Here is a 26,105-nt window from a genome sequence, read left to right on the forward strand (position 1 = left end):
ACAAGATGGCGGCGATAATAACACTGACATTAACAAAATTATTTTCACTGCATGTTAATCGTTAAATTAAATAATAAACACAAAATCATTCGTTGGAATGATAATAAGAGTTTTTGTAGTTTATTTTTTATCAGATAGCAAATTTCATGGAGTACATATTTTTGCGTTAACCAACAAATATATTCATACGCCAGGCCTATTCAAGGACACAAATATACAATTTACGTGTGATAAAGGTTACGAGTGTGGAAAAATATATTCCTTATCTCCAATTTTAAAGAATTATAAGGTTTAAACGCCTTTTTAAAGGAATTTATTGGTGTATAAACTGGACCAAGTCACTCACAAACATATCATAAAAGTCCGAATTATTTGTTTGTGAGTGAATTGGTCGAGTTTATACACCAATAAATTCCTTTAAAAATGCGTTTATATATAAATCCTATAATAGCATGTTGAACCATAACCTATAATCCTTATTGCCAGTGAGATATTTACCAGAAGAGACTTACATGACCACACTGGATGATGAAGATACTGGTAGAATATTGTCACTGTCATATGCTGAGTCAGGGAACAAAGACATTGTAATCACAGCAGGGACACAGCTCAAAGTCTGGATTTCAAACACAGACCAAAGGTAGGACAAAATTTCATCTGTTTGTTGATTATTTTGAAGTAAGCTTTTTATCATGCTTACTCTGCTGGTTTATGATCAGGACTGGTACCCATATACCATCCAGTCTCTATGAATGAGGCTCATAAACCGACTTTTGAGGCTTCATTTAACAGTGCATTTCTACCTGTTTGCAAGAACTGGAGCAAAGTAAAACAATTTAGTCCAATAAATTTAGAATAGATGTTCTTAATGGAACCCTGTGTATAAATAAACTATAACAGAAGACCGAACCTAAATGTTGATAAGGATAATGACGACAAAATGTAGGAACGCTATTTCTTGCTTCCCAACTTAAATGTTGTGTGCTCAATGCAAATGATTTGCAGTGAAGGGATGTATATAAGTAAAATACTTCATTTTTATAGGATTCCAGCTATCCCCAGCTGCCCTCTTTTCTGTTTGGCTGAAGGTCTACTGTAATGTCTTCTGGTGAAACATTGTAATTTACCTCACACATATATATATATATTCTTCTTATTTGTCTAAACTATATTCTCTATTATTATCAAGTACAATTCTGAAGCAAAACCTAATAATAAATGTCTGGTTAGAAAGGTTGAAAAGATAGAAGCTTACCTTTTGAAGTCAGAAAGTTTATAAGCCAAAATGAGAACAAAATTTCAATTATGTAGTATTAGTATAGTAACAGAATGCCTCGTGAAGACGTCTGGGATTAACAATTGGGATATTCACCTCATGTGAAGGCAATAATTTTATAATGTCCACCTCACTCAAAATAATGCTCATGCAGGGAACACAATGTTGCAGTACTTATCACAGAATCAAATAGATCACATCATGATCAAAGCTTATTCTAAGTTTATGAGCAAAATAAAAAACAATTTGATATTGTTCTCAGCCTGCAGCCTTGGTGAATATGATATTCTACAGTTGAAATTATTTGCCTCAACCGCATTACGAGTAATTTATTTACTACATATTTCTAATAATAAGATACTTTAATTCATAGTCTGATTAAAAATTTTAAGTTTATGTATCTTTGAAGTTTACTAGTGACATTCAGAGAAAACTACTCTTTAAATTAATCAAAGTAATAGCATTAAATACAAGAAATGGACAACAATTTCATATGTAGTTAACTCATGTTGCAGATTCAAGCAATATCAAGACCTTACTCAAATATTACAATTGTTTGGCAGTGTTTTATTGATTTTAAGAACATCCAAGCTGTTACCAGTCAGACATTTAAAGAGCCATGCAACCATGCATAGTTAACATGAAACTTGTACTTCCTTAAATAGAAAATATTTGACGTCACCTTTCCAGACTTAATTCCCTATGTATTCATGTATTCAGCACAAAAGTGCAAATTTTTATCGACTTTTATTTTTTGTACTTGAAAGTTGATTTTTGTAAATGAGTTTTTCACTTTTTTACCAGATTACATTATTTATATGAAAGAGACGATTGATTTTAATGGGCCTTCATAGAAGATGGCAATTCACACAGATTAAGCTTGGGATATTAAAAATCAGTGGGATCTGCACTTGAATTGAATATAAATTGAAACTTGTGTCTATTTATATCACAGTGTCATATATTTAGGAATAAGGAGATTATATAATGAAAAGAACAGTTTTATATGTTAATGTCTGGGAAGTGGGGCGTTTAGTTTGTTTTTTTTCATCCGTCCAAGAAATAAATTCCTGTTTTCTGTTTTAGTTTTAGTTTTAGTTTTGTGATTGTAACTTATTTGTTACTTTTATTTGTCACTAGTCCATTTCTCCTACCTCTATGAAGTTTTTTATCAGCTATTTTTAATTGTCCTTTTATATAACTTTATGGCTTTAACTCTTCATTTTGTGATCTTCCTTGGTTTCTAATGACTGTAAATTGTTGTCTCTATTCTTTTTCTACTTTTTAAGTAGGTTTTATTTTGCTGAGAAACAGACACTCAAACTCTGAAGGCCGTACGGTTGCCTATAATTGCTTACATCCACCTTATTTGAACTTTGGTTGATTATAAGTTGTCTCATTGGCAATCATACCTCATCTCCTTATATTTAAACTCTACCAGGTATTACTCACCCACCTTGTTAGCTTGCAAAAGATAAGATTATTATTTGTTATATTGTTGGGTTACTTTCTCATTAACAAATATCCCTTATTTTCTTCTGTTCATATAGAATATAAGGAGATGTGGTATGATTGCAAATGAGACAACTTTCAACCAGATACCAAGGGACAATAATGTATACAACTTAAGGGCACTGTACAGCCTTTGGTAAATTCCATATATAAAAAATAAACAGTAAGTTATAAAAGGCCTTGCCATCTTGTCTGGTTTTTATGCCCCCGCCGAAGTGGAGGGGCATTAAGTGTTACCCTTGTCCGTCCGTCCTGTCAGTCGCATACGTCCCCAAAATTGGTTTCCACTCTCTAACTTTAGTTTACCTCAACCAAATGTTATAAAACTTATACGCAATGCTTATTACCACAAAACACAGATCAAGTTTGAAATTGGGTGGCGTCACTTATACCGTTCATGAGTTATGCCCCTTTATAAACATAAAAAATGCTGAATTTTTCGTTTCCGTCCTCTAACTTTAGTTAAATCAAATGTTATGAAACTTATACACAATGCTTATAATCACAGAACAGTCTTAACTATGTGAATCCTGCATCTGTATGTTGAAGTTGACTCATGCATATTTACAAGCAGGGGTATCTGTGACCCATAGACACATTCTGAATTTATTTTTTGTCATTTTTTCAATCAATATAAGATAAATAGGTTAATTTATATAAAATTTTTTTCTTCATATTGATTAAAGATTTCAATAAATAGATTTTAAAAATTTAAAAGAAATATAACTTATTGAGATGGGGATCCAGGATTTTGAAAAGAGGGGGTCCCAAACAAGCCAACATTTGTAGTGGAACAGGAAAAAAGTCGACATTAACCATAAATGTAGTTCCATCCCAAGGGGGGTCCTGGCAACATGTTCCCCCACCCTAAGTCCACTTCATTTATTTGCTAATAAAAGTAATTATACTTTTGGCATTTAGCTGGATTTTGTCTCAGAATGACCTTAGATCTGTCTCTGAATAACCTTCTGATGTCAAGCAACAATCACTTTTTAACTACCAGGTATGACGTCAAATTTTACGGAAACTTGTGTGATTTTAAGTAATGGTGAACAGATTTGCATACAAGTGAAAATACGTCTATGGTTCAATATTTTCTGGTTACAAGAGGAGTCTTACTTTATTTTTGTTTTGTGCTTTCCAATTGTGTACACCTGGACCCCTTCAACACCCTCAGACAACAAGTATTTTCTATATCAGTTTTTCTACATTTACTTAATGACATTGTATTAGTTAGATTTATTTTTGACATACATGATTTACCTTATCCTTGTCCTTGTTATAGAGCAATGACTTGATACGAAACTCAGTGTAAAAAAACTAAACACGTAACTGTACTTTTATTTTGTACTATCATTTAAAAGTAACAAATGGCACATAAAATTGAATAAATTTGAATATATTATATAACCAGTTTTAACTGCATGGTAAAATTTCTAACTGGTATTTTAGACAGACCTAGATATATTGAAATTTTGTAGTTCAGTTTGAAATTTGCTTTAAAATGTATCAATTAAAGAAACTATCAAATTCTTTGGCAGTTTTCTTTATAACAACAAATTATTTTTTTTCCAAATGTTAATTTTCATATTTAACGGATTTTTATACGACCGCAAAAAATTTTGCTGTCATATATTGGTATCACGTCGTCGTCGTCCGAAGACATTTGGTTTCCGGACAATAACTTTAGTAAATGGAAATAGAATTCTATGAAATTTAAACACAAGGTTTATAACCACAAAAGGAAGGTTGGGATGGATTTTTAGGGTTATAGTCCTAACAGTTTAGGAATTAGGGGCCAAAAAGGGGTCCTGATTAAGGAATATTAATTTTATCCATGATTATGTATGTCATTTTCTATTTTAAGACTTTTATGATGTATTTAAATGGGTAATTATGGTTGCAAACTCCATTGGAAATTTGAATTGAGATTATGACCATATCTTGAGGGAAAGAATTTTTTTTTTGGAAAAAGTTGGGGGGGAGGGTAAAAAAGAAATTGTGAGGGGGGGGGACATTTTTTTATAATTTTAGATTTCAGAAATTTAAAAAAAAAATTTTCAAATAAAAAGGGGGGGGGGGGGGGTAACACATTTTTTTTTGGGGGGGAGGGTCAATTCGCAACAGCATAGTGAATTGCACAAAAGCAAAAGCAAAAAATTGAATATAAATTCAAATCATATAACCTATTCTCAGTTTTTTGACTACAGTTATTCTGTCTCAGAAACCTTTTATGTGTCAAATATTTAATTACAATCCAAATCCAGACCTGTATCAAGCGTGAATATTGTGTCCATTTTTGACCCAACTGTTCAGGGTTGGACCTCTGCGGTCGTATCCAGCTGCGCTCAGCGAAGCAATTTATTATTACAGTAATATATTATAATAAAGTATTTCAAGGGTCTATTGTTAAAACAATTTCAGAAATATTGAAACAAGTAAACACAGTTCATCATAAAGTTCTATTTCTATAGGAAACAAAAACGATAAACAGAATTAAAGAGGGGTGGACAGGGGGTCCCTGATACCCACTTTCATGTCCCTTCTACTCCCACTTGCCTCCCTCCTTACTCCAAGACGAACATCAGTCAAAATTAATTCCCCAGAATATCCCAATTTTTACTCCACCTCTTCCCCTCGGTTCCCACCCTCTGACTCCCATGTTCCTTACCCCTGTCCACCCCCTCAGTAAAATGACTAGAGATTAAGGAGATTGCTTATATTTGATATAAACTATGGAAAAAATTATCACATATTACACAATTTAATTGGATGGGAAAATATCAAGTTCAACTGGTGTACTTAAGATGTCACGCTAACTTAATAAACAACATGTTGGTATGATTCTTGGACAATTCTGCAATGGTTGCAGTTTGATATGATTTTTAGTATTTTTGGTAATTGTGCATGTATTTCATTTTGTATTTATTCAACAAAGGGCAATACAACAAAGATATAAGCTCTTCAGATAAATTTTGAAAATTGTTCATCTGACAGGGCATTTGAAGATCCAGAGGGGGTGTCTAGGGGTTGGAACCCCTTCCCCCTTTTTTTTTCAATTTTTTTTGGTTTTTTTTCTAAATTTTGTTAACGTTTCATGGTGTTCAGGGGTTGGAAACCTCCCCCTAACCCTTTTTCCCCTTTTTTGCTCACCGGGGCCCAAAGGGCCCTATGTGAGCTTATGCCATCATTTGGCGTCCGTCGTCGTCCATCATCTGTCGTCGTTGTCTGTCATTGTCGTCATCGTAAACTATTTCAAAAATCTTCTCCTCTGAAACTACTGGGCCAAATACCTTCAAACTTTAACTAAATGTTCCTTAGGGTATCTAGTTTATAAATTGTATCCGAAGTTTTGATCCAATGACAAACATGGCCGCCATGGCTAAAAATAGAACATAAGGGTCAAATGCAGTTTTTGGCTTATATCTCAATAACTAAATCTTTTAGAGCAAATGTGACATGGTAAAATTGTTTAATAGGTCAAGATCTATCGGCCCTGAAATTTTCAGACGAATCGATCAACCCATTGTTGGGTTGCTGCCACCGAATTGGTAGTTTTAACAAAATTTTGCAGTTTTTTGTTATTATTTTGAATATTATAATAGATATATATAAACTGTAAGCAGCAATAATGTTCAGCAAAGTAAGATCTACAAAAAAGTTAATATGACCATAATTGTCAATTGACCCCTTAAGGAGTTATTGCCCTTTAAAGACAATTTTACACAATTTGTTCATCAAGTTTGCTAACATTTAAAAATCTTCTCCTCTGAAACTACTGGGCCAATTACCTTCAAACTTTAAATAAATGTTTCTTAGGGTATCTTGTTTATAAATTTTATCCGAAGTTTGTATCCATCGACAAACATGGCCGCCATGGCTAAAAATAGAACATAAGGGTCAAATGCAGTTTTTAGCTTGTATCTCAAAAACTAAATCTTTTAGAGCAAATGTGACATGGGGGTAAAATTGTTTAATAGGTCAAGATCTATCGGCCCTGAAATTTTCAGACGAATCGAACAACCTATTGTTGGGTTGCTGCCACCGAATTGGTAGTTTTAACAAAATTTTGCAGTTTTTTGTTATTATTTTGAATATTATTATAGATATATATAAACTGTAAGCTGCAATAATGTTCAGCAAAGTAAGATCTACAAAAAAGTTAATATGACCAAAATTGTCAATTGACCCCTTAAGGAGTTATTGCCCTTTAAAGACAATTTTACACAATTTGTTCATCAAGTTTGCTAACATTTAAAAATCTACTCCTCTGAAATGGAGGTGAGCGATTCAGGCTCTTGAGAGCCTCTTGTTTCAAAATGGCTGGATTCTCACCTGTAGGGAGGGTTCCCTTTTTTATTTTGCTTTAACTTGTGCATTTTGAATTATATTGGAGTGTCCATGGCACAAATAAATTTTGAGCATGTCATTAAATAATAAAAAAAGGTGATACAGTGAGCCAAATTAAAAACATGAAAGCTAATTATATTTCTTTTGCCTAATTTTGCAACATTTATAGAATTATGATTAAGTAGTGACCTACTTAGGACTTGCCATATTAGGTTAATTTATGACAGATGAAAAATTTTAATATTTGATATAATCATATCAATTTTGAATTAACCAGTAGTCAAAAGACAATGTTTTACTTTCTGAATGATATATTTACAAAGAATATAGGTGCAAAAACAGTGTTCTTTCATTTTCACACTAACAAATTTTTTATGCCCCCGCCATAGCAGAGGGGGCATTAAGTTTTACTCTTGTCCTTCTGTACGTACGTCCATCCGTACGTACGTCCCAAAGTTGGTTTCTGTTCTCTAAATTTAGTTTGCCTCAACCAAATGTTATGAAACTTATACACAATGCTTATTACCACTAAATACAGATCAAGTTTGAATTTTGGTGGCGTTACTTTTACCGTTCTAGAGTTATGCCCCTTTACAAATGGAAAAATTAAAATTGCTAAATTTTTCGTTTCCGTTCTCTAACTTAAGTTTGCCTCAACCAAATGTTATGAGACTTATACACAATGATTATTATCACAATATACAAATCAAGTTTGAATTTTGGTGCTGTCACTTTTACTGTTCTAGAGTTATGCCCTTTACAAATGGAAAAATTGCTAAATTTTTCATTTTCTTTTCTTAATATCAAGTAATTTTTAAAATTGGAGTCATCTTCCTTTGTACATGATTATAGTTGAATCAACTACAATCAATGCTTTATACAATGCAATGTTTAATTTTGCCTTCCACTGATAAATTAAAGCAATTTTTACCCTTCATACCTAAAAATATTTCAAAGTCTTCTTTGAAAATTGGAGCTATCTTTATTTGTGCATAATGGTAGTTGAATCAACTACAACCAATGCTTTATACAATGCAATATTCAATTTTACTTCCTACTGATAAATTAAAGCAAGATTTACCATTCAGTGCTTACAAGCTTTTGATTACCACTCTAGGGTATGCCCCTTTAATTTTTTTAAATTTTAAAATTGCTGAATTTTTCGTTTCCATTCTCTAACGTTAGTTTGTCTCAACCAAATGTTATAAAACTTATACACAACCGTTTTAGAGTTATGCGTGTTTACAAATAGAAAAATTGCTGAATTTTTAGTTTCCGTTCTCTACTTAAGTTAGCCTCAACCAAATGTTATGAGACTTACACACAATGCTTATTACCACAAAACTCAGATCAAGTTCAGATTTGGGTAGCATCACTTTTACTGTTCTTCAGTTATGTCCCTTTATAACTAGATGATATGCAAGAGGGGGCATCATCTGTGTCCACATATGGACACTATCCACTATTTTATTTATAGCCAAATATATTTAAAAACCTGTTTTTAATTTGAAATTTTAAGTCATTGAGTTCATGATACTGTTATTATTTCAAAATCCTTAAAAAGAAGCAGGATAATTTTATGTCTTTTGTTATTGATTAACTTAATCACAGTTTGACAAATAATTATAGTTCCATGATAGATGTAAGGTTTCCATCCATTTTAGGGGATTTTTATGCAATGTAACTCCATTATTTAATGATCAGATGGATTAAGCCTACAAACAAATATGGTTAAAATGTCTGATATTCAGATTTAAAACTTTGTTACGCTGATTACGTGACAAGACAGACTGAAGACAGTAATCGGCAATTAGGGAAATGTGTTGCAGCAATATATTTGTCTCACTTCCTGGAAAGATTTAATCCTTTGTTTCACATTGGAAACATTACATGGCCGATCGTAGAAATAATAAGGTCTGATATGTAAGAGAGGATTAAGTCATTAATTTGTCTGACATCATCTCAGGCAACAGATACAAAAGTCAATTATAGGCAGGATTATAGTGTGTTCAAACCATACAACACAACTATTGTCTGACATCATCTCTGGCAAATGATACAAAACTCAATTATAGACAGGATTATAATGTGTTCAAACCATAAAACACAACAATTGTCGGACATCATCTCTGGCAACAGATACACAACTCAATTATAGACAGGATTATAATGTGTTCAAACCATAAAACACAACTAATGTCTGACATCATCTCTGGCAACAGATACAAAAATCAATCATAGACAGGATTATAATGTGTTCAAACCATAAAACATAACTAATGTCTGACATGTTTTTTGAGATCTCAACCCTCCCCCTATACCTCACAAACAAAAACAAAGGTACAACAGTACGCACAGTAAAACTCAGTTTAAGAGAAGTCTGAGTCCGATGTCAGAATAGGATACAAAAGAAAATAAACAAAATGACAATAATACATAAATAACAACGTATTAGTATTTTTACTCCCCACACCTACTACGTTCTTTGATTCATTAGTATTTTTACCTCCAACACTTACTTTCTTTGATTCATTAGTATTTTTACCACCCACACCTACTTTCTTTGATTCATTAGTATTTTTACCTGCCACACCTACTACTTTCTTTGATTCATAAGTATTTCTACCACCCACACCTACTTTCTTTGATTCATTAGTATTTTTGATACCCACACCTACTTGTTTTGAGTCATTAGTATTTTTACCAATTTAAGTTCATATACGTCTTTGTTTTTTACCACTTCTGGTTCACCTACATCTTTGATTTGATAGTATTTTTACCACCTCAGGTTCGCCTATGTTTTTGATTGATTAGTATTTTTACCACCTCAGGTTCACCTACATCTTTGATTTGATAGTATTTTTACCACCTCAGGTTCACCTATATTTTTGATTGGTTAGTATTTTTACCACATTAGGTTCACCTAACTATTTTGATTGGTAAGTATTTTTACCACCTCAGGTTCATCTAACAACTTTGATTGGTTAGTATTTTTACCACATCAGGTTCACCTAACTACTTTGATTGGTTAGTATTTTTACCACATCAGGTTCACCTAACTACTTTTATTGGTTAGTATTTTTACCACATTAGGTTCACCTAACTATTTTGATTGGTTAGTATTTTTACCACCTCAGGTTCACCTAACTTCTTTGATTGGTTAGTATTTTTACCACCTCAGGTTCACCTAACTACTTTGATTGGTTAGTATTTTTACCACATCAGGTTCACCTAACTACTTTTATTGGTTAGTATTTTTACCACATTAGGTTCACCTAACTATTTTGATTGGTTAGTATTTTTACCACCTCAGGTTCACCTAACTTCTTTGATTGGTTAGTATTTTTACCACCTCAGGTTCACCTAACTACTTTGATTGGTTAGAATTTATACCACATCAGGTTCACCTAACTGCTTTGATTGGTTAGTATTTTTACCACATTAGGCTCACCTAACTATTTTGATTGGTTAGTATTTTGACAACCTCAGGTTCACCTACATCTTTGATTTATAGTATTTTTACCACATCAGGTTCACCTAACTTCTTTGATTAGTTAGTATTTTTACCACCTCAGGTTCACCTATAGCTAACTACTTTTATTGGTTAGTATTTTTACCACATTAGGTTCACCTAACTATTTTGATTGGTTAGTATTTTTACCACCTCAGGTTCACTTATAAACTTCTTTGATTAGTTAGTATTTTTACCACCTCAGGTTTACCTTAGTCTTTGATTGGTTAGTATTTTTACCACATTAGGTTCACCTAACTACTTTGATTGGTTAGTATTTTTACCACAGCAGGTTCACCTAAATTCTTTGATTAGTTAGTATTTTTACCAACTCAGGTTCACCTAACTACTTTGATTGGTTAATACTTTTACCACATTAGGTTCACCTAACTTCTTTGATTGGTTAGCATTTTACCACATTAGGTTCACCTTACTTTTTATGAAAGGCCAAATGTGCTTTTCTCATCACTTGGTGTCTGTGGTCCGTAGTTGTCGTTAACTTTTACAAAAAATCCTTTCCTCTAAAACTATTGGGCCAAAGTTACCCAACTTGGCCACCATCATCATTGGGGTATCTAGTTTAAAAAATGTGTCCAATGACCGCGCCTGCCTACCAAGATGGCCGACATGGCTAAAATTAGAACATAGGGGTAAAATTCAAGTTTTGCCTATTATTTTGAAAAATTCTATAAATGGAGAAAATCTGATAGGTGCAAAAATGTTCAGAATTTTGAGCTCTACCTATTGTTCATTTATGTCAAAGCTGACAGACAACTTCTTATACGAGTTATTGCCCTTATATGATGAATTTTACCATTTTTTTAAATTTTTGCCTACTATCTTGAAAATTATAATAGATAAACAGAAACTTTAAATATCAAAAATGATAAGCAAGATAAGATCTACAAATAAGTCAACATGGCCAAAATCTTCAGTCGATTATTTATTACAGTTATTGCCCTATAATGACAATTTTTACCAATTGTTTGTGTTCATTTATTTCAAAGCTGTCAAGACAACTTCTTATAGGAGTTATTGCCCTTATATGATGAATTTTACAATTTTTAAAATTTTTTGCCTACTATCTTGAAAACTGTATCAGCAAGACAATTAAGATCTACAAATAAGTCAACATGACCAAAATTGTTAGTTGACTCCTTACTGAAGAATTGCCTTTTAATGACGATTTTCCCCAGTTTTGCCTATTATCGTGAAAACTGTAATAGATAGATAGAAACTTTACAAAGCACTTATGATCAGCAAGACAAGATCCACAAACAAGCCAAATGGCAAAATTCTTCAGTCAACTCGTTATTGGAATTATTGCCCTTTAATGATAATTTTTAACTTTTTTTTTGCATTTTTTTGCCTATTGAACAACATGATTGAAATTATCAGTTAACTCTTTGTAGAGTTATTCCCCTTTAATGATGATTTTTACTAAAAAGTGGCCATTTTTGAAGATGCAGGTTAGCGACACAGGCTCTTTAGAGCCTTTAGTTTGATTCGTTAGTATTTTTAAAACCTTCGGATTACCTTACTTCTTTGATATATTATTACCAGCCTCAGGTTCACCTATTTTTTTATTGATACTATTAAGTGAAACATTCTATGAGGAGTTGTTTCTCTTTGAATATCTTTTTATATAATTATATTTTGTGAATTTATGACAGAACTTTGATCTTAGTATTCTCTATAATAAATCTGCACTAGAATATATTACATATATAGGATAAGGCCAGAAAGTCCCTCAGGGGAATCATATATTTAGATAAATTATGGTCAAGGAAGAAAACATGTAGACATGAAACATGACTAAAAAAGAAATATATGTTACTTTGGGGAAAATGGAAAGCCCCTTTCTGACATATGGATATACAACATGCCCATAGAGATTTAAGGAGTGGGATAATATTTTCAGCTTAAGAAAAAATATTGAGTTGTGACAGTGAAAATCATTTTCAAGTGCAAGAAAATTGCAAGGACGTCATTTGTTGTTTATTAATTGATAACTACACAAAAACTTTATATATAGAAATAAGAAGATGTGGTATGAGTGCCAATGAGACAACTCTCCATCCAAGTCACAATGTGTAAAAAGTAAACAATTATAGGTCAAAGTACAGCCTTCAACACGGATCCTTGGCTCACACCTAACAGCAAGCTATAATGGGCCCCAAAATGACTAGTGTAAAACAATTCAAACAGGAAAACCAACGGTCTTATCTATATAAAAAAAAAGAAACAAGAAACACTTAAGAACCACATCAACAAACTACAACCACTGAACAACAGGTTTCTGACTTAGGACAGATGCAAACAAAAGCAGCCAGTTTAAACGTTTTAACAGGCGCCAACCTTCACCCTAACCTGAAATAGTAGTGTAATTCATATATCAGAAAGTCAGTAAAATTTGGTTTGACATTCTGTTGTATGAAGAAGGATGCTTATTTCCATTCACTCATCTTTATTTTGTATTCTTTAGTAATAAATTTTTTTGAAATAAAATTTTGATAAAAAAATATCTGAAAATATCTGACAAATACAAATTCAACACGCTAGAACACCTTTAAACAATTTTCAATCACTGAACTTTCTCTAAAAAAAATCACATCATTTCCAGCTCTTTTTTCTCAAATAGGTGCAATCTATATTCTCTTACATATCTATACTACTAAAATAAGGAGGTCCAATTTGTTAGCCGGCATGAATCAAAAACAACGAATCAAAGATTTCAACTTTAGATATAACTAATATAGAACATTGGTGTTGATTAAAAATTACACCATTCCTCACCTTTTTGTGTTTTCCACATAATTAATATTACCAATAATTAACAAGTTCCAGGTCAAATCAGATACCGATACCAATAGTATATGTCACATGTAGTTTCCGGTTGTAGTTCTTCTTTATTGTTCCCTCCACTATCTGGAGTACCACTACTATATTGTAATGAGAAATTCAGGACGGGTTCAAACAGAAAGATTTTGAAAGCAGAGAAAACTGTGCACCTTATAATCAGCATGATTTTATCAAATGACAATATGAATACTAAAAATACAGGCTAAAAATAAGGCGAATTAAGGTTCTTTAATTCAGTCACGGACCCGAGTGTGTTCTAGTGCATTATATATAGAAAAGTTTATGATTATAATACTCCATCTAAGGTGCAACCAAACTAAAAAAAAAATAAAACTGTTAATATAGTGTGGCAATTAATTCATTTGAATGTATAACTTTACTGCAGAGGCCACCAAGGAAAGGTGCTGCATGGCAAGGTGGGTGATAGACCTATGTTTGCCAAGTTTATGAGCTTTGGTCCCTGCATGGAAGTTCGTTACCACCATGCCATCGATGACTAGTGCAGAAAAGTTAGATTTATAAATGGATTAAGTAACACTGTCTGTGTCAATGTCCTTGTGCAGGCATCGAGCTGTTACATTCTTGTGTAGACCTTCATGAATCTTAAAGACTCTCAACAGTAAAGCTGAGGCCAGACATTTCAGTCTGTGCGCACTCTTGTTTGAATTCAACAAAAGAAAATCTGGTCATTACTAACAATAGATATCTACAAGATTATGTTAAGGATTGCCCATGTCTCTTTCATTAATTGAAGTCTGTCTCATTACTTATAGAGATGTACATAGATAGGTGAATAACTTACATGGAATGGTGACAAGGTAGCAAATAACTTTGATTGTCAGGATAAAAATAGAAAAGTATTAGACAATCTTAAATGTAAACAGATGTGCAAATCTTATTACAAATTGATTTTAGTATGAGGAAGTAGACATTACCTAAGGGAAAATAATGATGTGAATTCTAATGAAATTTACTGTTTATGATTTACCACCAAGACAAATCTTTCCTTTTGTTGTCTGATAAAATTTGATATGCATAACAATGTCAGAGTAAAAATTAGCATAATGCTGCCTGCCCTTAGTCAGGAACCTAAACAATTGTTAAATATTAATGTTTTTGTCATTTGAAAATTTAAATTTGGTATGAGCGGCTGATCTTTGATGTTCTCTTTTACCATGGTTACAAGAGTGCAATTATTGGTAATTAATGCATTTTCCATAGGGTACCAATGTTGTTCCATGTTTTATTTCGTGAAAACTACACATTTGCTACACAAACTAGAAAAAAAATGGGTAGCAATTCCTGTTACTGAAATGTCAGTGTTGTATAACAGTCAAGAAAATATATATGGTCATGCCGCAAAAGTTGACTTAAAATGAAATCTTCAGAAATGTACTGCAATTGAATTACTGTCTTCCAGTACTCTAATTTGCCAACAGCTTTTCCTGTGCAGTGACCTTAACAATGAGTCAGTCAGACAGTGTTCACCTGACCTCAACTAATGTTCATAGTTCATTGTTCAATGTTAAGTTTTGTGCTATGGTCTTTTTCTCAGATACTATAGGCAATAGGTCAACTATATTTAATTAATGGAATAATTGTAAGGTGTACATGTCTGTCAGGCAGGTATCATCTGACCTTGACCTCATTTTCATGGTTCATTGGTCATTGTTAAGATTCCTAGATTGGTCCTTTTCAGAAACACTATTAGCAATAGTTCAACTATATTTGATGTATGAAATGATTGTTGAGTGTACATGTCTGTCTGGTAGGTTCATCTCACCATGACCACATTGTAATTGTTCATTGGTCAATGTTAAGTTTTATTGGTTTAGTCAGTTTTACAGATGCTATAAGCAATAGGTTAACTATATTTGGTGTATAGAATGATTGTAAGGTGAACATATTTGTCTGGAAAGGTTCATCTGACCTTGACCTAATTTCATGGTTCATTGGTCAATATTAGTTTGTGTGGACAGGTTTGTTTCTTGGATACTTAAAGCAGTAGATCAGCTATGTCTGGTGTCTGGAATTATTGTAAGATACACATGTCTGTCTGGCAGGGTTCATCTGACCTTGAACTCATTGATATGGATCACTGATAGTGTTAAGCTTATGTGATATTTGTAGTAAAACCTTAATCCTAAATACTTTTGACACAAAATCAATTATAATAAGTAAAGCAAGTAAGACGTTTCAAGCAAATGCACTATTGTTTAAATAATTTGTGTCAGATTTGAAGCAAAATAAATAGTTGTTTTCGGAAGGGACCCAGAAGTGAAAAAAAAAGTTATTTTCTGTTACAAAAATAATCTTTTCCTCTATGTTATTGAAATAAAGGTTTGTGTTTTATTGAAGATGATCAAAATTTCCCAAGAAAAAACCCATACTCTCACTCCAATCTCCCACGATAAAACCATGCTCTCACCCCAACCTTTCACAGAACATAAATGGTCGGTGCCTTATGGCTGATAATCATGTTAATTTTCTGCATGCAACCTTTTAACAGGCTTTCCTACTTTGTAAGAATAAAAAGAGAAATGGGGGTCAATGATATAGAAAGCCAACAACAAAAACAACTGAAAGATATCTTAGACACTATGACAATACCAGGTTAAAAAATCAAAAAGTAATTGACACTTGGAGAGTATTTTAAAGTTGATTGATTGATAATATTCACATTTTACGGTAAACCTCTCGGTGGTCTCATGGTAGCATGCTAGCCTCTGATGCAGGAGGTGGTGGGTTGGAACTGGGGGCCCGGCAACCCAAAGACTGTAAAATTGGTATTTGCTGCTTCTCTGCTTAGCAAGTGGCATTTAAAGGAGAAAAACAAAGACTGGTCTGCTCGGAGTGAGAATAATGTGTCCTAGTAGGGTCACATATCTTCCTGTGGACTTGTACCTGTCAACTAGCATGTTAAAAATCCAGATCTGAGTAAGTCACTAGTTCATGAACATTCTTGTCCATTTGTAGTTCATGTATTGTTCATTAACTGTTCATGAATAATTTATGAACGGTTCATGAATTATGTTCAAGAATCATTCATGAATCATTCATGACCACTCATGAACAATTTATCAACATTTCGTACAAAGTAGTGTTCATATTCATATTGCACTAGCTAGCATGTTCTCTTCCTGAACGTGTAATTAATTTGCCACTGGAAGTTAAAAAGCCAACCAATCTATTCATCCATTTTATGGTAAAGGAATGAAAATAATATTCATCAAATAGTCCAATATAATCAATCATCTTGCAATTAGATCTGTGAAGCTATATAATTTAGTCGAGAAACAACATAAACGCAGAAGTTCTGTTGTCCAGGTTTTGTGAAAGTGAAATGCATAAAACAAGACACACAGACATATTGCGATATGAAAAAGGGGGAGAAGATACTGAGAGCTCAGCCAATCAAAATCAATTAGTCAAATAAAGACGATTACAATTAACATCTTGGCCTAAAGAAAAGTGGCACAACGATTTTAAAACAAATTTACAAAACAAAACAAAATAGAATACACTTTGTCAGATTCTATAGTTAATATACCAAAGGATGTCTTTGTTGTATGTTTGCACTAGCATAGCATATAATGCTTGTTTAGTAAAACCCTCTTGTCAAAGTGATAATTACCAAATTATTCATTAATTATAATAGTATGATAGTTATTAAAGTCATTAGGTCATTACCATATTATCCATGAATCATGCGAGTGTCATTAGTTTGACCATGGATGTTAGACTTGAAAAATTGGATGTGACAGCGATGTATTTGTCCTTATTGTTCTACACATACCAGGTGACACTAACAGATGTTTTTTAATTTATTCTGACCTAAACCTGACAAGAATTTAGTCATTATCGGGAGCATCATGTCCTCGACTTCTCTGTATAATGTACTGGGTCTGAGCTCAAATTGTTGTTGATGTTGACTTGGGTGCACAAAGTGCAAAAACACTGAGCTATCTGTATATGAATATTTAGTAGTATAACATTATTTTAGTAGCATAGCATTATGAAGTCTTTTAATAAGGAAGTTTTTGTGATATTTGTAGTAAAATTTTAATCCTAAATACTTTTGACACAAAATCAATTATAATAAGTAAAGCAAGTGAGATGTTTTAAGCAAATGCACTATTGTTTAAATATGTGGAGCAGGATCTGCTTACCCATCCGGATCACCTAATATCAACCCTGGTTTTGGGTGGAATTTGTGTTGCTCTGTCTTTAGTTTTCTATGTTGTGTTGTGTGTACTGTTGTTTGTCTTTTTGGACTTTTTCTTTTATTTTTGCCATGGCGTTGTCAGTTTATTTTTTACTTGTGTATTTGAATGTCCCTTTATAATAAAATAATTAACCCTGGGGACTCACCCCATATTTCATTTAAATCATTTTGACATGACAAACAGGAATATATATATATGGTTTAGGGGTGGGGACCTAGACCATTTACAAGATATTAAAACATTCCAAATGGCAGGGGGCGGGATGACCCTAAGAATTTGGCTTAGGATACTAACCCTATATTTCATTTGATTTGTTTTATCATGTTTTTTTAATTCTTTAGATTCTTCAAATATTTTTTTTTCTTATCTAGTGTAAGTTAAAAAATAAAGTTTTGAGGTCAAAGGTCAAGTGACCATTAACCTTTTAACCTTGAAGTATTCCATATCATCCTATGATCATTACTGAAGACCCCATGTGTCTAACTAACTGTTCTCAAGTTATAATCGTTTGAAATAAAAAAAAAATCTGATAGGTTTCTAAAGTAAACACCTCCCTTCTTTTGGCCCCTCAAAGTACCCCTTAATAGACCCTTTTTCTGCCTTAACTATAATCCTTCCCAAACATGATCAAACATGGCTGCTAAAACAGTGATGACATCATAAATGACATCACTTAAAGTTTTATCATTCGACATATGTTGTGTAATCACTGTTCTACTGTCCTGCAATCATTGACTTGCTTGTATGCGGTATGGGTTTTGCTCATTGTTGAAGGCCAAACGGTAACCTATAGTTGTTAATTTCTGTGTCATTTGGTCTCTTGTGGAGAGTTGTCTCATCGGCAATCATATCACATTGTCTTATTTTTATGTAATTGCTTGTAGTTTGCTTGAGCATGCATGCTGAAAATTACATAATCATCTACTAGCTTGCCACAAGCATCTTGTAATCAAAAAGTTAAAGTTTTATTAAGCAGCATGCTTGCCACAAGTTTGTGATGAGCATTATAATTTTTTGTCTTGCATGCATGTAGTTTGCTTGCAAAAAGTGCAGCATGCATGCTGCAAGCTAGTTACAAGCATACTGTAAGTCATGCAGTTTGATTTTGGCAACAGCAATGAAATCCAAATTATGATTCTGTATGAAGGTGTTGTTTGTCTGAATTTACCAATTCATGTGAAATTTATATAAATTTACAGGATAATAATTGAGGTAATGTTGATTCTCGGGGGGGTGGGGGGGCTACTACTTCCTATATACAAGGTGATAGGACGTGCTGCTGGAATAGGTCACACTTTCCAGCTTGAAAATACACGAATAGGTGGGGAAAACTATCAGAAATATATGATAAGGTCAATAAAGTTCCCATTACTTACTATATGAATTTTAAGCCCTGTAACTTTCTTGGTGTTCGGGGCTGTGTTTTTATCCTCAAATTTTTCCTCTTTTGACACTTTGGTATTCCACTTTTCCACCACACCTGCACACACAAAACCCAACCAATATGGGAAAAAGATTACATTTTTACCGACGCAATATATGAAAAGGTATACATTTTTAAAATCTAAATTATATGAAAACGGAACCAACAGAACCCCAGCGACACCCCCTATCAATTCAGTATTAAAGTGCCCCCCCCCCTGAGTGTTGATTTCATTTTAGAAAGATAAAGTTTGAACATATGTCAGCATTTGGGGGAAGGAAAAGTATGAATAATTCAATGTCGTTGTTAAATGGTTCATTAGTCATATTTAAAGGACATACTAACTTTTTCAAACTCAGTTTATTACAAAATAAGTGTGACAATTTATTTATCATTGATTTCTTTCCAGAAATTAACATATTTTTCTGTAATTTTTTATCATTTACATATTTCGACTCAACAGATATTAAACAATAATCGGTATGCAGAAATGATTTCTCAAAGTTATTTTCTGTATGATTATTATCCATATAGTAACGTTAATGGATATTATAACCTTGTACTTGATACATGTTTTAATGTCCGTAACTTTGATCTGATGAATAATTCATAAGACGTAGGAGCATCAGGTGATATGTTATATAAAGATGATATTGTGTTTTCACGATTTGTCTCAAGGCACTGGGTCATATAATTACTTTTGCTAGCCTTGCATATTGTGGTCTAGTCACCGACTTTTTTTTTATTTGTGTCTTAGGCTTTAAAGATTTTTTAATACATGAATAAGAATTCTCAATACCATACAAATCTATTTGTTATCTAATCTGAAGAATCATTGAACTTCTGTTATCATACATAATTTTTTAATCCTTTGACCTTTTGTGGACTTGATTGACTTAATATTTAGAATTTGGACAATTTTTTTGTTGTTTTAGTCAGGGGCTAAATGAGGATTTTAGGTTAGGGGGCGCGCAAACTTTTTTTTGAGGTAAAATTATCAAAATTATAATACTTTATTATGCTGAGGACAACCCATGCTTTTGCAAATTTTAGGGGGTCGCACACTCGCCACACCCCCGCCTGAATCTGCCTCTGTTAGTGATTAAGATGATAAACACAATGTTGACTGCTGTACCTCAATTTTTGACATTTAAGATTTTTACCTATTATGTCTGTTTGTTTTGCTCACACATTGTTGTCAATATAATGGAATTCTATGTGACTGTCATACAAGTGAGAGGTTTATCTAGCTATAAAACCAGGTTTAATCCACCATCTTCTACACAAGGAAAATTGCCTGTACCAAGTCAGGAATATGACAGTTGTTTTCCAATTGTTTGAAGTGTTTGAGCTTTTGATTTTGCCATTTGATAAGGAACTTTCCGATTTGAATTTTCCTTTGAGCTCAGTATTTTTGTTATTTTACTTTTTTTGCCATAAGATAATTTGTATTAAAAAAAAATTCCAATTTGCTGAATGAAATATTTTTGTATTTAAATAAAACATCGCTGTTTGTTTGATATTTCTTTTTCCTTTAAGTTACACAGCCATGATATGACAATATCTTAATTAATAAATTGGCAAATTTATGACTTCTGATGCAAACTTGCTGAGGAGTAAATATTGACCACATGCAGCCTTATAACCCTGAAGGATATTTTTATTGACATTTGTGTTTTTTATTTTTGGTAATCAGTCTGCTTCAAACTTCAAACATAATATTTTGGCCAAATGTTGTGCTGTAAATAAAATTAGCAAGAAGATTCCTGAGTTTTCTCATTTCTTACAGGCTTTTCTAATGAGATTATATAAAGTCAAGTGTGTTGTCAAAGCTAAAATAACATCCCAAAGTTAAAAAAGAATATTGAATTAAAAAAAAAATTAATTGTATCATGCCAATATTTCTAGGGATCTAATTAACTCGGTAATAAATAGGATAGGCATAGAGCTGTGGAGTTAAACCACTGAAACAATAACCCAACAACAAAAATTCCCAAAGTCATCTAAAGGGCAACATACAGTTGTCAACATTAGGCAGGTGTCTATACTATATGTGTCAAGCTCTAAAAGAGGCAGATGATTATCCAAACACATATTCAAACTCATAAGTTGAAGACAAACTCACAAGGCCATGGCAAAAAACGAAAAAAAACAATGAAAAGACAAACAACAATTTACAAAACACATCATAGAAAACTAGTAACTGAGCAACATGAACTGCACCAAAAACTGGGGGTGAATCCAGGTGCTCTGAAAGGGTAAGCAGATCCTGCTCCACATGTAGCACCTGTTGTGTTGCTCATGTAAGTACCAATTTCAGGAGAAGAGGACAGACTTGTGATGGCATCTGTGAAAAATGTTACTGGAAAGAAACAATCTTTTGGAATAAAGGCACTTTTCCTTTCTAAATTATCCTTTTCACTTTCTCTGTTTTGATGCATATAACAATGTTAAAAGGCTTAATTTACAAGTCAGATTTGGATTAGGGAAGTTGGTGTGTACATTTTAGCATAATGTTTATTAAAAAAAAATGACAGGAAATACTGAACACTTTTATCTACTACAACCCATCAACAACTTCAGGACAAAGAAAGAATACAATGACAAAGAATAATAAAAAAAAAACGTACCACAAATTGGATTATTTTTGTGCAGTTGAAATTCATGTTTTTTGGCCAAATAAGGTGGCACAGTTTTATTGTACTTTTCTTATTTTGTCTCATAAGTCTGTTGCTTTCTTTAAAAGATCAAATGTTACATATAATGAGAGGGAATTATTTCATGATTCTATTTTTATTGTGAAATTAGTCACTAAATTTCCCTACTTTACACTCACTGTGTTTGTAGTAATCATATATATATCTACAAATTTACTAGTCACTTTTAAAAATTTACAGACAAATAATTTCTACTTTTTGCATTGATTGACCTTGAGATTATACCGAAAAATAAATTTGGTAGATATGAAATTGAACCATTACTGTCCTATTGCAATCCAAGATCACTTTGAAGGTCATTTCTAAGATATGAGGTCAGACTTACACTATGATTAAAATCATGCACAAGTTTTTTACATGCATTAACATTATAATAGTTAAAATATCTATTTTAGGCTAATGTGTCACATATTAGACATTTTCAGACATATTACACACATATTATGCAATTTGTTATACCTCTATTCAAGGTTATAAAATTTTGCAAGATTCGAAAATATTTAAGAATTGGAAGTACATTGTTCAATATTAAGAAGTTATACAATTTTTTATTCTTTATAGAAAATAATAATGTATAAACAAAATCCTTGAGCATTATAATAGCATGCAATTTTGAATTTTGATATTAGAAAAAAGGGGGAGAAGATTTCAAGGGGCAATGGATAATAGATAATAAAATACATTGGAAGCTTTAACGAAGTATGTTTATGTTTAGATGACATAAGTAAAATATATTTAGTTAACATAAGTAACATTTCATCCATTCACTATACCAGTATATCATCCATTCACTATACCAGTATACCAGTATATGTGTAGTCTAGGTTAAATGATTTTTGTTGTTGTCCATTTTGGGTTTTTATTTTCAAGAAGAGTAAACATAATGAGTTTTGTTGACATTTTCAGATGTTTGTTTCATTAAAATAATTTATATCTTTAACTTATGAATAGTAATTCTTTTGGTATCTTATGGTTCTTTTTTATTTCCTTCCGAAACAGTTTGAGAACCTTTACCTAAATGCACCCAGTTTTATTTTGGTAATAAAAGGTCAATGTTTCAATTTGATGTACCTATAAGACATCTTTATATATTGTATAATATATCTGAGTGCAAAATTCATCAGTATTGACATCTACTTACTAACCTACTTATTTTTAGTACTGATTGATGACAGTCATATATATTAATTATAAAATCCTGTTTTAGAGAATACATGTATTATATATATTCAGTAACCCAGAAAAAAGAAGAGACATGCTATCCACACATGATTATTTTCATGTATTAATCTCTATATAGATGACAAAAGTTTAATGAACCCATAATTTGACAGAGTATTATTTCACACATTAAATTTATTGAACATCAAAGCTATGTCATTTTTATGCCCCACCTATGATAGTAGAGGAGTATTATGTTTTTCGGTCAATGCATCCATTCGTTTGTTCGTCTGTTGGTTCGTCAGTTCGTTCGTCCATCTGTCCCGCTTCAGGTTAAAGTTTTTGGTCAAGGTAGTTTTTGATGAAGTTGAAGTCCAATCAACTTGAAACTTAGTACACATGTTCCGTATGATATTATCTTTCTAATTTTACTGCCAAATTAGAGTTTTGACCCCAATTTCACGGTCCACTGAACATAGAAGATGATAGTGCGAGTGGGGCATCCGTGTACTATGGACACATTCTTGTTATGTCTTATCTTGATAAAGTCACAGAGGAAGCTCCAAGTCTTAGATGTGCTTTTTCATGTGTCAGCTGTATCAAATAATTGTTAAAGTTTGTGATGGTCTATGTTTTAAGGGAAACCACTCATGAATAGTAAGTGAATGGTATTTGGTTCGGCAGTTGTATTAGCATAGGCAAGTCTCATTTTCGGGGAGATTTTTTTTCCCTACCCCATCATTGTCCATTGACTTTGAAACTTTGTCAAAGTTTAGCTATTTAAAAGATCCAATGATTGATTGATTGATTGTTGGTATTAAACACCACTTTTAGGCACTATTGGCTATTTCCCAATGGCCCAATTGTTCTCCCAAGTGCCCTGGGAGAACCATGGACCTTCTGCAGGAAAACTGGCAATCCTCAAGTCAATTAAAATTGTTCCAACTCACAACCTCAGTGTTGAGAGGCTAGTGATACAGTAGTTGCCCAAATTAATATTTCAACATTTACATTGTAGTAATTGAAATTATATATTAACACACAGGTGGGACATATCTCAGTTTATTTTTGTGTTTATCTGAATACCTTTGTTATCAGCAGTGTGTTCTATATTTGGGGTCCTTGTGAAATTGCTGTAATTTGTAAATTAATTATTTCCTGTTCAAATAAAAGGAGACGTATGGTATACATCAATGAGATAGGAACCCAAAACACAAATAGATTTCCAGGATTAAGATTTTCATGAATTAGTAACAAACAAATGCTTAGTTGAATTTGAATCAGTTTAATTTTATTTTTAATATACATTGAACTGTTCATATTATAATGACATCATGATAGAAGATTTCCTGTCCAAATCAATCTTTTTATACTATTGTGCTTGATATACTACTAGGCGTTTGATGTTTAAAAACTTCTTGTAAAACAGGAAGTCAATCATTAGAGTTGAATGTCAAGTTGCATATGTTACATACATATTAGGATGAGAACAATGTTAATATACATGTGATATGCTTACCAACCCTGCTATGTTCTAGGCCAACATGATCAGTCTGATTTTTAATATGTTAGTTCATATTTAGGCAACATTCAGTAGGTGTCACCTTTCCCAGACACATTCTGACTCAGAACCAACCAATCTTTGCTCTTACTCCTAAATGCTTGATGCTACATGGAAGAGCAACATTTGACCTGACTTGGGATTGACCAATAACTTCTTGTTCTCAAAATGAGTATGCTACACAAGAAATAATGATAATAATCCTTAATTTAAGAATGCAAGCTCAATAAGTACAAACACTATATTCTAATTTGAGAGATATCGACCTTGTGGATGATGAAAAGCATAATTTTTGCAACATCATAATTGCTCTACAGCAACAATCTTTATTAGAAACAGACTCATTTTAACAGTTGATGTGTTTAATTGCAAAGGAAATAAAACTCATTTTCCACAGAATCAGTACATGTTTATTTGTGTATTTAAACTTGTCGAATTGAAACGTCCAATTGAATAAATAGGTATTGTTCTCATTGGATTTCATTCAATGAGAAGTTTAAAGGGGCACTAGCTGTCAAATTCATGTTCACCGATTTGACTCAAATTCTCATATTTGTTATAACAATGTAAAACACTTATCTAAATTATAAAAAATCTAAAATAAACAATTTACAGGGCATAGGGTTGATAATATGTAGCTTCGTTTTGTGTGTATTTTAGTCTAGACGCCATCTGATTAACTGTTGAGTTGACCTCCCGAAAACCACTGATGCCCATATAAGGGATATAAACATAAATAAAGATATAAATAGATAGCGCAACTCGGGCAGTTGGATTATTCTAGGTCTATTTAATTTCATTTATAGATTAAAAATATATGTTAATCATCATTTTTACCTGTATAAGAATGATTTTTTTGAGGATCGAATCAGTCAATTAAATGAATTACCTTTGTTTACTTTCAATGTTGACATTCTTTTCCTTTAAATAATCAAACATGCACACACTTCATGCGTTATCCAACTCTATCTAAGGGGTTAAATTGAAGTTCACATGAATACGGATTCAATGAGGTCGAATCATTCACTTGCAAGTGAATAATTCATCATCAATATTTATTTGCTTATTTTGACAAAATTAGACAATACTGGCTGATAAAAGCGAATTATTATTTCACTATTCCTCTTTCATTAATGATTGAACAAAAAAAATCATATTTTATAATTTTTTTATATCTCGTAGCTATAGTGCCCCTTTAAATTTCTCCTTGAAAAATTAATCATTTAATGGTTAATTAGGCTGTACAAAAAAATAAACTAATGATGAAAATACATGTACTGATACTAAAAAAATGACTCACATAATGTAAGGGCAGAGATAATTATTACAAATTAATGTCAATAATAAACCACTGAAGAACAAATTTTGATTTTATTTGGTCAGTACAGAAAAATGAAACTTTTGTTAAAAAAAAAATGGGGGAAAAAGCTGAAGAAAATTTCATTTTAAATGGTCCATATAACAAATACATTATATCAATATAAAATAAGGAGATGTGGTTTGATT

General features: G+C 32.3%; 1 protein-coding gene across 2 annotated transcripts in view; it reads left to right on the forward strand.

Annotated features, from left to right (window-relative positions):
* LOC127719564 (F-box/WD repeat-containing protein 7-like) overlaps positions 1-26,105 on the forward strand; it is a 142,063-nt gene that overhangs the window by 45,563 nt on the left and 70,395 nt on the right. For both annotated transcript variants that reach the window (XM_052225783.1, XM_052225785.1), the window contains exon 11: positions 487-640. In XM_052225783.1, the coding sequence (XP_052081743.1) occupies positions 487-640 (154 nt within the window). The remainder of the gene's footprint in view (positions 1-486; positions 641-26,105) is intronic.

This window comes from Mytilus californianus, unplaced genomic scaffold (assembly GCF_021869535.1).
Source record: "Mytilus californianus isolate M0D057914Y unplaced genomic scaffold, xbMytCali1.0.p SCAF_11, whole genome shotgun sequence".
In the NCBI taxonomy this organism is placed as follows: Eukaryota; Metazoa; Mollusca; class Bivalvia; order Mytilida; family Mytilidae; genus Mytilus; species Mytilus californianus.